At 53.2% G+C, this 17500-nt stretch overlaps 1 protein-coding gene across 1 annotated transcript in view; it reads left to right on the forward strand.

The window, feature by feature from the left end:
* LOC116936871 (uncharacterized) overlaps positions 1–17500 on the forward strand; it is a 95720-nt gene that overhangs the window by 32188 nt on the left and 46032 nt on the right. The window contains exons 14-16 of the mRNA XM_076063363.1: positions 701–784; positions 8103–8483; positions 17249–17404. Coding sequence (XP_075919478.1) covers positions 701–784; positions 8103–8483; positions 17249–17404 — 621 coding nt within the window. The remainder of the gene's footprint in view (positions 1–700; positions 785–8102; positions 8484–17248; positions 17405–17500) is intronic.

Here is a 17500-nt window from a genome sequence, read left to right on the forward strand (position 1 = left end):
TGTTGTGGTGGTTGTTGTTGTGGTGGTTGTTGTTGCGGTTGTTGTTGTGGTGGTTGTTGTTGATGATGTTGTTGTTGTTGTGGTGGTTGTTGTTGTGGTTGTTGTTGTTGTGGTTGTTGTTGTGGTTGTTGTTGTTGTGGTGGTTGTTGTTGATGATGTTGTGGTGGTTGTTGTTATTGTTGTTGTTGACGTGGTTGTTGTTGTGGTGGTTGTTGTGGTTGTTGTTGTTGTGGTTGTTGTTGTGGTGGTTGTTGTTGATGATGTTGTTGTTGTGGTGGTTGTTGTTGTTGTGGTTGTTGTTGTTGTGGTGGTTGTTGTTGTTGTGGTTGTTGTTGTGGTTGTTGTTGTGGTTGTTGTTGTGGTGGTTGTTGTTGATGATATTGTGGTGGTTGTTGTTGTTATTGTTGTTGTTGTTGACGTGGTTGTTGTTGTGGTGGTTGTTGTTGTTGTGGTGGTTGTTGTTGTGGTTGTTGTTGTGGTGGTTGTTGATGATGTTGTTGTGGTGGTTGTTGTTGTTGTGGTTGTTGTTGTTGTTGTTGTGGTGGTGGTTGATGTTGTTGTTGTGGTTGTTGTTGTGGTTGTTGTTGTGGTGGTTGTTGTTGTTGTGGTTGTTGTTGTTGTTGTGGTTGATGTTGTTGTTGTTGTTGTTGTGGTGGTTGTTGTTGATGTTGTTGTGGTTGTTGTTGTTGTTGTGGTGTAGGCGGTGCTGGAGGAGCATGAGACGGACGACGCTCAGCTGGCTCTGTCCGGAGTTCCTATCGTGGCCTGGCCACCACTACCCCTGGTGAGTCTACACCACTCACACTCACCACTCACCACCTACTCACCACTTACTCACCACTCACCACTACCCCTGGTGAGTCTACACCACTCACCACTTACTCACCACTTACACTCACACTCACCACTCACCACTTACCACTCACACTCACCACTCACACCACTACCCCTGGTGAGTCTACACCACTCACACTCACCACTACCCCTGGTGAGTCTACACCACCCACACTCACCACTTACTCACCACTCACTCACTCACCACTCACTCACCACTTACTCACCACTCACTCACTCACCACTCACTCACCACTCACCACTACCCCTGGTGAGTCTACACCACTCACACTCACCACTTACTCACCACTTACTCACCACTTACTCACCACCTACTCACCACTTACTCACCACTCACCACTCACCTACTCACCACTCACCACTACCCCTGGTGAGTCTACAGCACTCACACTCACCACTTACTCACCACTCACTCACCACTCACCACTTACTCACCACTCACTCACTCACCACTCACTCACCACTTACACTCACCACTTACTCACCACTTACTCACCACTTACACTCACCACTCACCACTATCCCTGGTGAGTCTACAGCACCCACACTCACCACTTACTCACCACCTACTCACTCACTCACCACTCACTCACCACTTGCACTCACCACTTTCTCACCACTTACTCACCACTTACACTCACCACTCACACTCACCACTACCCCTGGTGAGTCTACAGCACTCACACTCACCACTTACTCACCACTTACTCACCACTTACTCACCACTCACTCACTCACTCACCACTCACTCACTCACCACTCACTCACCACTTACACTCACCACTTACTCACCACTTACTCACCACTTACACTCACCACTCACACTCACCACTACCCCTGGTGAGTGTACACCACTCACACTCACCACTCACACTCACCACTTACTCACCACTTACTCACCACTTACACTCACACTCACCACTCACTCACCACTTACTCACCACTCACACTCACCACTCACACTCACCGCTACCCCTGGTGAGTCTACAGCATCCACACTCACCACTTACTCACCACTTACACTCACACTCACCACTCACCACTTACACTCACCACTCACACTCACACTCACCACTACCCCTGGTGAGTCTACAGCACCCACACTCACCACTTACTCACCACTTACTCACCACTTACTCACCACTCACTCACTCACCACTCACTCACCACTTACACTCACCACTCACTCACCACTTACAATCACACTCACCACTACCCCTGGTGAGTCTACACCTTAAACACTCACCACTCACCACTTACTCACCACTTACACTCACACTCACCACTCACCACTTACTCACCTACTCACCACTCACACTCACCACTACCCCTGGTGAGTCTACAGCACCCACACTCACCACTTACTCACCACTTACTCACCACTTACTCACCACTTACACTCACCACTCACTCATCTACTCACCACTCACCACTCACTCTCACCACTCACCACTTACACCGCTACCCCTGGTGAGTCTACACCTTAAACACTCACCACTCACACTCACTCACCACTTACTCACCACTCACACTCACCATTCACTCACGCACCACTCACCACTCACACTCACCTACTCACCACTTACACTCACCACTCACTCACCTACTCACCCACCACTCACTCACTCGCTCAGTCACTCACTCACTCACCACTCAAACTCACCACTCACTCACACTCACCGCTACCCCTGGTGAGTCTACACCTTGCACACTCACCACTCACTCACCTACTCACCACTCACTCACCACTCACTCACCACTCACTCACTCACCACTCACTCACTCACCACTCACTCACCACTCACTCACCCACTCACTCACACACTCACCCACCCACCCACTCACTCACCACTCACCCTACCCACTCACTCACTCACCACTCACCCTACCCGCTCACACACTCACTCACTCACTATTCACCCTACCCGCTCACACACTCACCTGTTCACCCTACCCACGCACCCTACCCTACCTACCTACCCACGCACCCACCAATCCACCCACCCGCCACCGACCAGTCTCTCCGTCTCTGTGTGTGTGTGTGTGACTGTGTGTGTGACTCCGTCTCTGTGTGTGTGTGTGTGACTGTGTGTGTGACTGTGTGTGTGACTGTGTGTGACTGTGTGTGTGACTGTGTGTGACTGTGTGTGTGACTGTGTGTGTGACTGTGTTTGTCTGTGTGTGTGTGACTGTGTGTGTGACTGTGTGTGTGACTGTGTGTGTGACTGTGTGTGTGACTGTGTGTGACTGTGTGTGTGACTGTGTGTCTGTGTGTGTGTCTGTGTGTGACTGTGTGTGTGTGTGTGTGACTGTGTGTGTCTGTGTGTGTGACTGTGTGTGTGACTGTGTGTGTGTGACTGTGTGTGACTGTGTGTGTTTCTGTGTGTGTGTGACTGTGTGTGTTTCTGTGTGTGTGTGTGTGTGACTGTGTGTGTGTGTGACTGTGTGTCTGTGTGTGACTGTGTGTGTGTCTGTGTGTGTGTCTGTGTGTGACTGTGTGTGACTGTGTGTGTGTCTGTGTGTGTGTGTCTGTGTGTGTGTGTGTGTTTGTGTGTGTGTGTGACTGTGTGTGTGTCTGTGTGTGTGTGTGACTGTGTGTGTGTCTGTGTGTGTCTGTGTGTGTCACTGTGTGTGTCACTGTGTGTGTCACTGTGTGTGTGACTGTGTGTGTGACTGTGTGTGTGTCAGTGTGTGTGTCTGTGTGTGTGTCTCTTTGTGTGTGTGTGTCACTGTCTGTGTGTGTGTCTAGTGGGGAGTGATAGTGTAGCGGTTAGCGCTACGCTGTGCTATGAACCTGGCGATCTGAGTTCGATTCCCGCTCACGGCCAACACCAGTGACGATTATTTAAACCGGTCCTGGGCCTCCCCTAGGTCGACTCAGCCTAAAATGAGTACCTGGTGCGGTGAATAAAAACATCACCACTGGGGAGACAAAGGCGGTCGGGCGTGGTGCTGGCCACCCACCCCCTCGTGTACCGTTCCGGCCTTCATAGGTGCTTGCTAACAGCACTTGACCCTACAGTCTGTTAAGGCTATGCGGGGGATCTTTATCTTTGTTCGTGTGTGTCTGTGTATGTGTGTGTGTCTGTGTGTGTGACTGTGACTGTGTGACTGTGTGTGTGTGTGTGGTGTGTGTGACTGTGTGTGTGTGACTGACTGTGTGTGACTGACTGTGTGTGTGACTGTGTGACTGTGTGTGTGACTGTGTGTGTGTGACTGTGTGTGTGTGACTGTGTGTGTGTCTGTGTATGTGTGTCTGTGTGTGACTGTGACTGTGTGTGTGACTGTGTGTGTGACTGTGTGTGTCTCTGTGTGTGTCTCTGTGTGTGTGTGTCTCTGTGTGACTGTGTGTGTGACTGTGTGTGTGACTGTGTGTGTGACTGTGTGTGTGACTGTGTGTGTGTGTGTCTCTGTGTGACTGTGTGTGTGTGACTGTGTGTGTGTCAAAACAACCCCCTACCTCCTCGCGGTGCCGGACGGGCAACTCTGTCGTGGACAGCGCTGTGGGGGGAGATCCAATTTTGATTGGCTCCTCCCCTCATGGCATATGTGTCCACCACAGGGGCTAAACGGGGGCTCTGGACGGGTGCGAGGGGCTGGTAACCCCTCCACCTTCAATTAATTACCACGAAACCACGAATTAAACTGAAATATGTAACAACTAAGCTTGTGCCGGAGGCCCCGGGGGCCAGGCGTCTATGACGTCTCCTGGCCAAACCCCAATTGGCGGAGCCAGGAGATTGAATACCTACCCTCGGGGCTACTCCAGAAACAACGAAAAGCCACTACGGGTGGCCACGTGGAATGTTCGAACGCTCACTGCAGAGGAGAGGCTGCCACTCCTCTGTCGGGAGCTGGACCGGTACCGCCTGGATCTATGCGGCATTCAGGAGGTCCGGTGGACCGGCTCTGGCTCCTGCCACCATGAGGGGTGGACAGTCCTCTACTCGGGGCAGCAGACTGCCAAACAACAGGGTGTGGGTCTTCTTTTGAACAAAAGAATGAAGGGGGCGTGGGAGCGTGGCAGTGAGGTGTGGGAAGCTGTAAGCCCCAGGCTACATTGGGCTCGCCTTCCCATCAACCGGAGGCGAGGAATGGTGGTCGTGGTTACTTATGCCCCCACCGAAGATGAACATCCGTGGAGGGATGCAGGCAAAGCCGATGAGTCAGATGCCTTCTATGAACTCCTGTCACAGGTGCTGGCTAAAGTGGCCCCTCGGGATAGAGTCATCATGTTGGGTGACTTCAATGCCCGAGTTGGTCATGATACTGGCACCTGGTCTGGAGTGATTGGAGGGCATGGGCCAGATCAGCTCAATAACAACGGTAGGAGGCTGCTAGATTTTTGTGCAGCCCATGGGCTTGTAATTACCAACACGCTGTTCCGGCATCGGCACATCCACACAACATCATGGATGCATGCCGGGTCCAAGCAAGAACATCTGCTGGACTACATAGTGACGGACCAGCGAATGCGAGCCCATGTCCTTGACACCAGGACCTACCGTGGAGCTGATCTGCCCTCTGACCATCGACTTGTCATCTGTAAGATGCGCCTGCCATTCTTCCACTCCGGTGGTGGGTGTACACCCAGGACCCCATTCCAACCTAAAGTGGCCTGGTCTCAGTTATCTGATGAAAGTTGCAAGCGAGAATTTCATCATCGCTTGCGGCTGGGATTGGCATCGTCCCCGACTCCTCCTGATGTCGAGGGTAAATGGGCGAGGTTTAGGACTGTGACTCATGCAGCTGCAATGGCTGCTTTGGGTACGCGGTCCAGACCTCCCCAGACACCCTGGATGACAGAGGAGTTGTTCAGGATGGTTGAGAAAAAGCGACAGGCCCACTGTCATCGGCTACAGAATCCCACGTCAGAGAATGAGGAGGCTTACCGCAGCCTTCGCTCGGAGGTTCGGAGAGCCGTGAGGCGCTGCAAGGATGGGTGGTGGTCGCGGGTTGCTGAGGAGATGGAGTCTGCCTCAGTGGCCCGTGATCACAAATCTCTATTTAACTCCATCAAAAAAGTAACCTGCAGCGCCACACCTATTACCATCATTAGGGGAAAAAACGGTGATCCAATTTCCGACCCCCAGGAACAGGTTCGCCGATTTGCTGAGCATTTCTGTGAGGTCCTGGGGGAGGGAAAATCCCTCAGCCAGGAAAACATCGTGGCACAAAGTGAGGATGACCCTGCTGAGGCTGCGGTGCCTCAAATATTGGATGAAGTCACCCCCTGTGAGTGGCTGGCTGAGGTGCCATCTGCTGAAGAAGTATTGAAGGCGATCCGGAGTCTGAGACCAGGAAAGGCAGCGGGCAGAGATGATCTCCCAAGCGAAATGCTGAGGGAGGGTGGCGTTTGTGCACAGACTGCCCTATATGACATCATAACAACAGTCTGGACCACTGGACGGGTTCCGCAGGATTGGAAGGATGCCCTGGTGGTCCCCCTTTTTAAGAAGGGGGACCGCACAGACTGTAACAACTACAGGGGCATCTCACTCCTCAGTGTGCTGGGAAAGGTCCTGGCAAGGATTATTCAGCATCGCCTTGCCAGGCACGCTGAGGAGAGGCTTGCGGAGCCCCAATGCGGTTTCAGGAAAGGGCGGTCCTGCACAGATGCCATATTTTCTGTCCGTCTGCTACAGCAGAGGTGTAGGGAATTCCAACAAGACCTACATCTCTGCTTTATTGACCTGGTCAAGGCCTATGATACCATCAGTAGGCCTGGGCTCTGGGTCGTTCTTCGTGCTTTTGGAGTACCTGACCCTCTGCTCACGATCATTAAGGACCTTCATGATGGTGAGCGGGCCCGGGTAAAACTACGTGGCCGGGAGTCAGAGCCATTCCCTGTACACCTTGGGGTGCGACAGGGATGTCCTCTGGCTCCCACATTATTTAACATCTATTTTGACCATGTAGTTCGTGAAGCCTTCAATAGCTGTACCGGGGGAATCTCCATATGGTACAGATATAATGGGAGGCTAATCGATGCCCGGGTGCGGTCAAGGGATGGCTCCCTATTGCTCAACCACGTTATGTATGCTGATGACTTGGTAATAGCTGCTCACTCAGAGGAGGAGTTGGAGACGCTGCTGCTGAGACTGGAGCGTGCCACTAAGAGGTGGGGCCTTACCATCAGCCCCACCAAAACTAAGCACCTGCCTGGGTATTTTGTACCATCGGACACTCCACCCCCACAACTCCCAATCGGTGATGGGGCAGTTGTGGAGAGAGTGGAGAGTTTCCCATACCTGGGCAGTGTGCTTATGACTGGCTCCAGTTTAACAGCAGAGGTCTCACTCCGAATCAGTCGAGCGGCAATATCTTTTCATCGGTTGTGTAACGCTGTGTGGAAGCTACCTGGTCTGTCGCTCCGCACTAAGCTTCAGGTCTTCTCGGCCACGGTCATTCCCTCCCTTCTCTACGCTTGCGAAACGTGGACCCCCCTAATGGAACATCTTCGCCGGTTAGAAACATTTAGGCTGGCCTGCCTACGATCCATCCTGGGTTTAACCAGACTGGATTGTTGAGGAGCTCACAAATCCTTGAAAGATCTGGGCAGGGTCCCATCGGTGAGCTCCTCCGGCAGGCAAGGCTGCGATGGCTGGGTCATGTAGCCCGCATGCCCAGCCACCGCATGCCGAAACAGCTTTTGTTTGGCCGGATTGAGGGGGCTAAGCGGGCGCGGCACGGGCTAGAGAAGAGATGGAGTGATGTGGTACAGGAGGACGTGGAGCTGAGTGGACTTGCCGATGACTGGTACCAGCGGTGTCAAGATCGGCCTCTGTGGAGGAGGCTCGTGAAGGACGCTACTGGGCAGTTGGAGGCAGTCGCCCTCCAACAACAACGGAGGGTGGAGGAGCGACGCTCAGAACAACGAGCGGAGCGCCGGGTGGCTAAAGCACAGCAGGTTGGCACAGTAGGGGGCACAGGTGGTGCATCAGCCACTCATCTCAGTCAGTCGACCCGTGGCACCTGGGTCTGCCCCGTGACCTCCTGCCAGCGGGCGTTCGACACTTCACGTGGCCTCAGGGTGCACATAGCCTGGCACAAGCGTCGTGGTGACGTCACCGCCACTTAGTGGCGAATGGCGGTTGTTGTTGTTGTGTGTGTGTGACTGTGTGTGTGTAGATGTGTGTCTGTGTGTGTGACTGTGTGTGTGTGACTGACTGTGTGACTGTGTGTGACTGTGTGTGTGTGACTGACTGTGTGACTGTGTGTGTGACTGACTGTGTGTGTGTCTACAGGCGTGTATGTCGCTACGCTCCAAAACCTCTCACCGTCAAACACCGCCACCGCCCGGCAGCTCCCCCGTGCCGTCGGGGAGACGAGGCGGTGGTGGCGGTGGTGCCGGTGGTGGTACCGGTGGTGGTGGCGGTGGTGGTGGCGGTGGTGCCGGTGGTGCCGGTGGTGGTGCCGGTGGTGCCGGTGGTGCCGGTGGTGCCGGTGGTGCCGGTGCCGGTGGTGGCTGCTCCTCCTCCTCGGCAAGGCACCGACGCACTCGCTGTAAGCGCTGCTCCGCCTGCCGCAGCTCCGAGTGTGGCCGCTGCCCCTTCTGCCAGGACATGCGCAAGTTCGGTGGGCCGGGACGCATGAAGCAGAGCTGCCTGCGGAGACAGTGCACCTGTGTGGGTGTCTCACCAACTCACTCACTCACCAACACACTCACCAACACACTCACCAACTCACTCACCAGCACGCTCACCAACACGCTCACTCACCAACACACTCACCAACACGCTCACCAACACACTCACCAACACACTCACCAGCACGCTCACTCACCAACACGCTCACCGCATGAAGCAGAGCTGCCTGCGGAGACAGTGCACCTGTGTGGGTGTCTCACCAACACACTCACCAACACACTCACTCACCAACACACTCACCAACACACTCACCAACACACTCACCGCATGAAGCAGAGCTGCCTGCGGAGACAGTGCACCTGTGTGGGTGTCTCACCAACACACTCACTCACTCACCAGCACACTCACTCACTCACCAGCACACTCACCAACACACTCACTCACTCACCAACACACTCACAAACACACTCACCAACACACTCACCAACACACTCACCAACACACACACTCACCAACACACTCACCAACACACTCACAAACACACTCACACACTCACCAACACACTCACCAACACACTCACTCACCAACACACTCACCAACACACTCACCAACACACTCACTCACCAACACACTCACCAACACACTCACCAACACACTCACCAACACACTCACCGCATGAAGCAGAGCTGCCTGCGGAGACAGTGCACCTGTGTGGGTGTCTCACCAACACACTCACCAACACGCTCACCAACACACTCACCAACACACTCACCAACACACTCACTCACTCACCAACACACTCACCAACACACTCACTCACCAGCACACTCACCAACACACTCACCAACACACTCACCAACACACTCACCAACACACTCACCAACACACTCACCAACACACTCACCGCATGAAGCAGAGCTGCCTGCGGAGACAGTGCACCTGTGTGGGTGTCTCACCAACACACTCACTCACCAACACACTCACCAACACACTCACTAACACACTCACCAACACACTCACCAACACACTCACCAACACACTCACTCACTCACCAACACACTCACCAACACACTCACCAACACACTCACTCACCAACACACTCACTCACTCACCAACACACTCACTCACCAACACACTCACCAACACACTCACTCACCAACACGCTCACCAACACACTCACTCACCAACACACACACTCACCAACACACTCACCAACACGCTCACCAACACACTCACTCACCAACACACTCACCAACACACTCACTCACCAACACACTCACCAACACACTCACCAACACACTCACTCACTCACCAACACACTCACTCACTCACCAACACACTCACCAACACACTCACTCACTCACCAACACACTCACCAACACACTCACCAACACACTCACCGCATGAAGCAGAGCTGCCTGCGGAGACAGTGCACCTGTGTGGGTGTCTCACCAACACACTCACTCACCAACACACTCACCAACACACTCACTCACCAACACACTCACCAGCACACTCACTCACCAACACACTCACCAACACACTCACCAACACACTCACTCACTCACCAACACACTCACTCACCAACACACTCACCAACACACTCACTCACTCACCAACACACTCACCAACACACTCACCAACACACTCACCGCATGAAGCAGAGCTGCCTGCGGAGACAGTGCACCTGTGTGGGTGTCTCACCAACACACTCACTCACCAACACACTCACCAACACACTCACTCACCAACACACTCACCAGCACACTCACTCACCAACACACTCACCAACACACTCACCAACACACTCACTCACTCACCAACACACTCACCAACACACTCACTCACCAACACACTCACCAGCACACTCACCAACACACTCATCAACACACTCACCAACACACTCACCAACACACTCACCAACACACTCACCAACACACTCACTCACCAACACACTCACCAACACACTCACCAACACACTCACCAACACACCAACACACTCACTCACTCACCAACACACTCACCAACACACTCACCAACACTCACCAACACACTCACCAACACACTCACCAACACACCAACACACTCACCAATACACTCACTCACTCACCAACACACTCACTCACTCACCAACACACTCACCAACTCACTCACCAACACACTCACCAACACACTCACCAGCACACTCACCAACACACCAACACAAACACTCACCAACACACTCACCAACACACTCACCAACACACTCACTCACCAACACACTCACCAACACACTCACCGCATGAAGCAGAGCTGCCTGCGGAGACAGTGCACCTGTGTGGGTGTCTCACCAACACACTCACTCACTCACCAACACACTCACCAACACACACACTCACCAACACACTCACCAACACACTCACCAACACACTCACCAACACACTCACCAACACACTCACTCACCAACACACTCACCAACACACTCACCAACACACTCACCAACTCACTCACCAACACGCTCACCAACACACTCACCAACACGCTCACCAACACACCAACACACACACTCACCAACACACTCACCAACACACTCACCAACACACTCACCAACACACTCACCAACACACTCACCAACACACTCACCAACACACTCACCAACACACTCACTCACCAACACGCTCACCAACACACTCACCAGCACACACACTCACCAACACACCAACACAAACACTCACCAACACACTCACCAACACACTCACCAACACACTCACCAACACACACACTCACCAACACACTCACCAACACACCAACACACTCACCAACACACTCACTCACTCACCAACACGCTCACCAACACACTCACCGCATGAAGCAGAGCTGCCTGCGGAGACAGTGCACCTGTGTGGGTGTCTCACCAACACACTCACCAACACACTCACTCACCAACACACTCACTCACTCACCAACACACTCACTCACTCACCAACACACTCACTCACTCACCAACACACTCACCAACACACTCACCAACACACTCACCAACACACTCACCAACACACTCACCAACACACTCACCAACACACTCACCAACACACTCACCAGCACACTCACCAACACACTCACCAACACACTCACCAACACACTCACTCACCAACACACTCACCAACACACTCACCAACACACTCACCAACACACACACTCACCAACACACTCACCAACACACTCACCAACACACTCACCAACACACTCACCAACACACTCACCAACACACTCACCAACTCACTCACCAACACGCTCACCAACACGCTCACCAACACGCTCACCAACACACCAACACACACACTCACCAACACACTCACCAACACACTCACCAACACACTCACCAACACACTCACCAACACACTCACTCACCAACACGCTCACCAACACACTCACCAGCACACACACTCACCAACACACCAACACAAACACTCACCAACACACTCACCAACACACTCACCAACACACTCACCAACACACTCACCAACACACACACTCACCAACACACTCACCAACACACTCACCAACACACTCACTCACCAACACGCTCACCAACACACTCACCGCATGAAGCAGAGCTGCCTGCGGAGACAGTGCACCTGTGTGGGTGTCTCACCAACACACTCACTCACTCACCAGCACACTCACCAACACACTCACCAACACACTCACTCACCAACACACACACTCACCAACACACTCACCAACACACTCACCGCATGAAGCAGAGCTGCCTGCGGAGACAGTCCACCTGTGTGGGTGTCTCACCAACACACTCACCAACACGCTCACCAACACACTCACTCACTCACCAACACACTCACTCACTCACCAACACACTCACTCACTCACCAACACACTCACCAACACACTCACCAACACACTCACCAACACACTCACCAACACACTCACCAACACACTCACCAACACACTCACCAACACGCTCACCAACACACTCACCAGCACACTCACCAACACACTCACCAACACACTCACCAACACACTCACTCACCAACACACTCACCAACACACTCACCAACACACTCACCAACACACTCACCAACACACACACTCACCAACACACTCACCAACACACTCACCAACACACTCACCAACACACTCACCAACACACTCACCAACACACTCACCAACTCACTCACCAACACGCTCACCAACACACTCACCAACACGCTCACCAACACACCAACACACACACTCACCAACACACTCACCAACACACTCACCAACACACTCACCAACACACTCACCAACACACTCACCAACACACTCACCAACACACTCACCAACACACTCACCAGCACACACACTCACCAACACAAACACTCACCAACACACTCACCAACACACTCACCAACACACACACTCACCAACACACTCACCAACACACCAACACACTCACCAACACACTCACTCACTCACCAACACGCTCACCAACACACTCACCGCATGAAGCAGAGCTGCCTGCGGAGACAGTGCACCTGTGTGGGTGTCTCACCAACACACTCACCAACACGCTCACCAACACACTCACTCACCAACACACTCACTCACCAACACACTCACCAGCACGCTCACCAACACACCAACACACTCACCAACACACTCACTCACCAACACACTCACCAACACACTCACCAACACACTCACCAACACACACACTCACCAACACACTCACCAACACACTCACCAACACACTCACCAACACACACACTCACCAACACGCTCACCAGCACACTCACCAACACACTCACCAACACACTCACCAACACACTCACCAACACACCAACACACTCACTCACTCACCAACACACTCACCAACACACTCACCAACACTCACCAACACACTCACCAACACACTCACCAACACACTCACCAACACACTCACCAACACACTCACCAACACGCTCACCAACACACTCACCAACACACACACTCACCAACACGCTCACCAGCACACTCACCAACACACTCACCAACACACTCACCAACACACTCACCAACACACTCACCAACACACTCACCAACACACTCACCAACACACTCACCAACACGCTCACCAACACACTCACCAACACACTCACTCACCAACACACTCACCAACACACTCACCAACACACTCACCAACACACACACTCACCAACACACTCACCAACACACTCACCAACACACTCACCAACACACACACTCACCAACACGCTCACCAGCACACTCACCAACACACTCACCAACACACTCACCAACACACTCACCAACACACTCACCAACACGCTCACCAACACACTCACCAACACACACACTCACCAACACGCTCACCAGCACACTCACCAACACACTCACCAACACACTCACCAACACACTCACCAACACACTCACCAACACACTCACCAACACACTCACCAACACGCTCATCAACACACTCACCAACACACTCACCAACACGCTCACCAACACACTCACCAGCACACCAACACACTCACTCACTCACCAACTCACTCACTCACCAACACACTCACTCACCAACACACTCACCAACACACTCACCAACTCACTCACCAACACGCTCACCAACACGCTCACCAACACACTCACTCACCAACACACTCACCAACACACACACCAACACACACACCAACACACACACTCACCAACACACTCACCAACACACTCACCAACACACTCACTCACTCACCAACACACTCACTCACTCACCAACACACTCACTCACTCACCAACACGCTCACCAACACACTCACTCACCAACACACTCACCAACACACTCACCAACACACTCACCGCATGAAGCAGAGCTGCCTGCGGAGACAGTGCACCTGTGTGGGTGTCTCACCAACACACTCACCAACACACTCACCAACACACTCACCAGCACACTCACCAACACGCTCACCAACACACTCACCAGCACACTCACTCACCAACACACACACTCACCAACACACTCACCAACACACTCACCAACACACTCACTCACCAACACACTCACTCACTCACCAACACACTCACTCACCAACACACTCACTCACCAGCACACTCACCAACACACTCACTCACCAACACGCACACTCACCAACACACTCACTCACTCACCAACACACTCACCAATACACTCACTCACCAACACACTCACCAACACACTCACCAACACGCTCACCAACACGCTCACCAGCACACTCACCAACACACTCACCAACACACTCACTCACTCACCAACACACTCACTCACTCACCAACACACTCACTCACCAACACACTCACTCACCAGCACACTCACCAACACACTCACTCACCAACACGCACACTCACCAACACACTCACTCACTCACCAACACACTCACCAACACACTCACTCACCAACACACTCACCAACACACTCACTCACTCACCAACACACTCACTCACTCACCAACACGCTCACCAACACACTCACCGCATGAAGCAGAGCTGCCTGCAGAGACAGTGCACCTGTGTGGGTGTCTCACCAACACACTCACCAACACACTCACCAACACACTCACCAGCACGCTCACCAACACACTCACCAACACACTCACCAACACACTCACTCACTCACCAACACACTCACTCACTCACCAACACACTCACCAACACACTCACCAACATGCTCACCAACACACTCACTCACTCACCAACACACTCACTCACTCACCAACACACTCACCAACACACTCACCAACACGCTCACCAGCACACTCACCAACACGCTCATCAACACGCTCACCAACACGCACACCAACACACTCACCAACACACCAACACACTCACCAACACACTCACCAACACACTCACCAACACACCAACACACTCACCAACACACTCACCAGCACACTCACCAACACACTCACCAACACACTCACCAACACACTCACTAACACACTCACCAACACGCTCACCAACACACTCACTCACCAACACACTCACTCACTCACTCACCAACACACTCACTCACTCACCAACACACTCACTCACTCACCAACACACTCACTCACCAGCACACTCACCAACACACTCACTCACCAACACGCACACTCACCAACACACTCACTCACCAACACACTCACCAACACACTCACTCACCAACACACTCACCAACACACTCACTCACTCACCAACACACTCACTCACTCACCAACACGCTCACCAACACACTCACCGCATGAAGCAGAGCTGCCTGCGGAGACAGTGCACCTGTGTGGGTGTCTCACCAACACACTCACCAACACACTCACCAGCACGCTCACCAACACACTCACCAACACACTCACCAACACACTCACCAACACACCAACACACTCACCAACACACTCACCAGCACACTCACCAACACACTCACCAACACACTCACCAACACACTCACTAACACACTCACCAACACACTCACCAACACACTCACTCACCAACACACTCACTCACCAACACACTCACCAACACACTCACCAACACACCAACACACTCACCAACACACTCACTCACCAACACACTCACTCACCAACACACTCACCAACACACTCACCAACACACCAACACACTCACCAACACACTCACCAACACACTCACCAACACACTCACCAACACGCTCACTCACTCACCAACACACTCACTCACCAACACACTCACCAACACACTCACCAACACACACACTCACCAACACACTCACCAACACACTCACCAACACGCTCACCAACACACTCACCAACACACTCACCAACAAGCTCACCAACACACTCACTCACCAACACGCTCACCAGCACACTCACCAACACACTCATCAACACGCTCACCAACACACTCACTCACCAACACGCTCACCAGCACACTCACCAACACACTCACCAACACACTCACCAGCACACTCACCAACACACTCACCAACACACTCACCAACACACTCACCAACACACTCACCAACACGCTCACCAACACACACACCAACACGCTCACCAACACACTCACCAACACACTCACCAGCACACTCACCAACACACTCACCAACACACTCACCAACACACTCACCAACACACTCACCAACACGCTCACCAACACACACCAACACGCTCACCAACACACTCACCAACACACTCACCAACACACTCACCAACACACTCACCAACACACTCACCAACACACTCACCAACACACTCACCAACACGCTCACCAACACACACACCAACACGCTCACCAACACACTCACCAACACACACACCAACACGCTCACCAACACACTCACCAACACACTCACCAACACGCTCACCAACACACACACCAACACGCTCACCAACACACTCACCAACACACACACCAACACGCTCACCAACACACTCACCAACACACTCACCAACACGCTCACTCACCAACACACTCACCAACACACACACCAACACACTCACCAGCACAAACACTCACCAACACACTCACCAACACGCTCACCAACACGCTCACCCCGTGTCCACCCTTATCACCCCGTGTCCACCCTTGTCACCCTGTGTCCACCCTTGTCACCCCGTGTCCACCCTTGTCACTCTGTGACTTGTCACCCCGTGTCCACCCTTGTCACCCTGTGTCCACCCTTGTCACCCCGTGTCCACCCTTGTCACCCTGTGACTTGTCACCCCGTGTCCACCCTTGTCACCCCGTGTCCACCCTTGTCACCCTGTGTGTCGCTCCCCGTGTCCACCCTTGTCACCCCGTGTCCACCCTTGTCACCCCGTGTCCACCCTTGTCACCCACAGCCCATGCTCCCTCACGTGGCTGTGTGTGCCGTGTGTGGGCGGAGTGGTGAGGGAGGCCATAGCCTCCTCACCAACGCCGCTCACCCCCCGCTCACCAACCAGGTGCTGATGGAGTGCTCCCTGTGTGGTGAGATCGCTCACCCAGCCTGTCTCAAGGTGCTCGCTCACCACTCGCTCACCACTCACTCACCACTCACTCACTACTCACTCACTCACCACTCACTCACTCACCCACTCACTCACCCACCCACT

The sequence above is a fragment of the Petromyzon marinus genome, unplaced genomic scaffold (genome assembly GCF_048934315.1).
Source record: "Petromyzon marinus isolate PM22_M1 ecotype Great Lakes invasive population unplaced genomic scaffold, UKy_Petmar_22M1.pri1.0 PM_Scaffold_105, whole genome shotgun sequence".
NCBI lineage: Eukaryota > Metazoa > Chordata > Hyperoartia > Petromyzontiformes > Petromyzontidae > Petromyzon > Petromyzon marinus.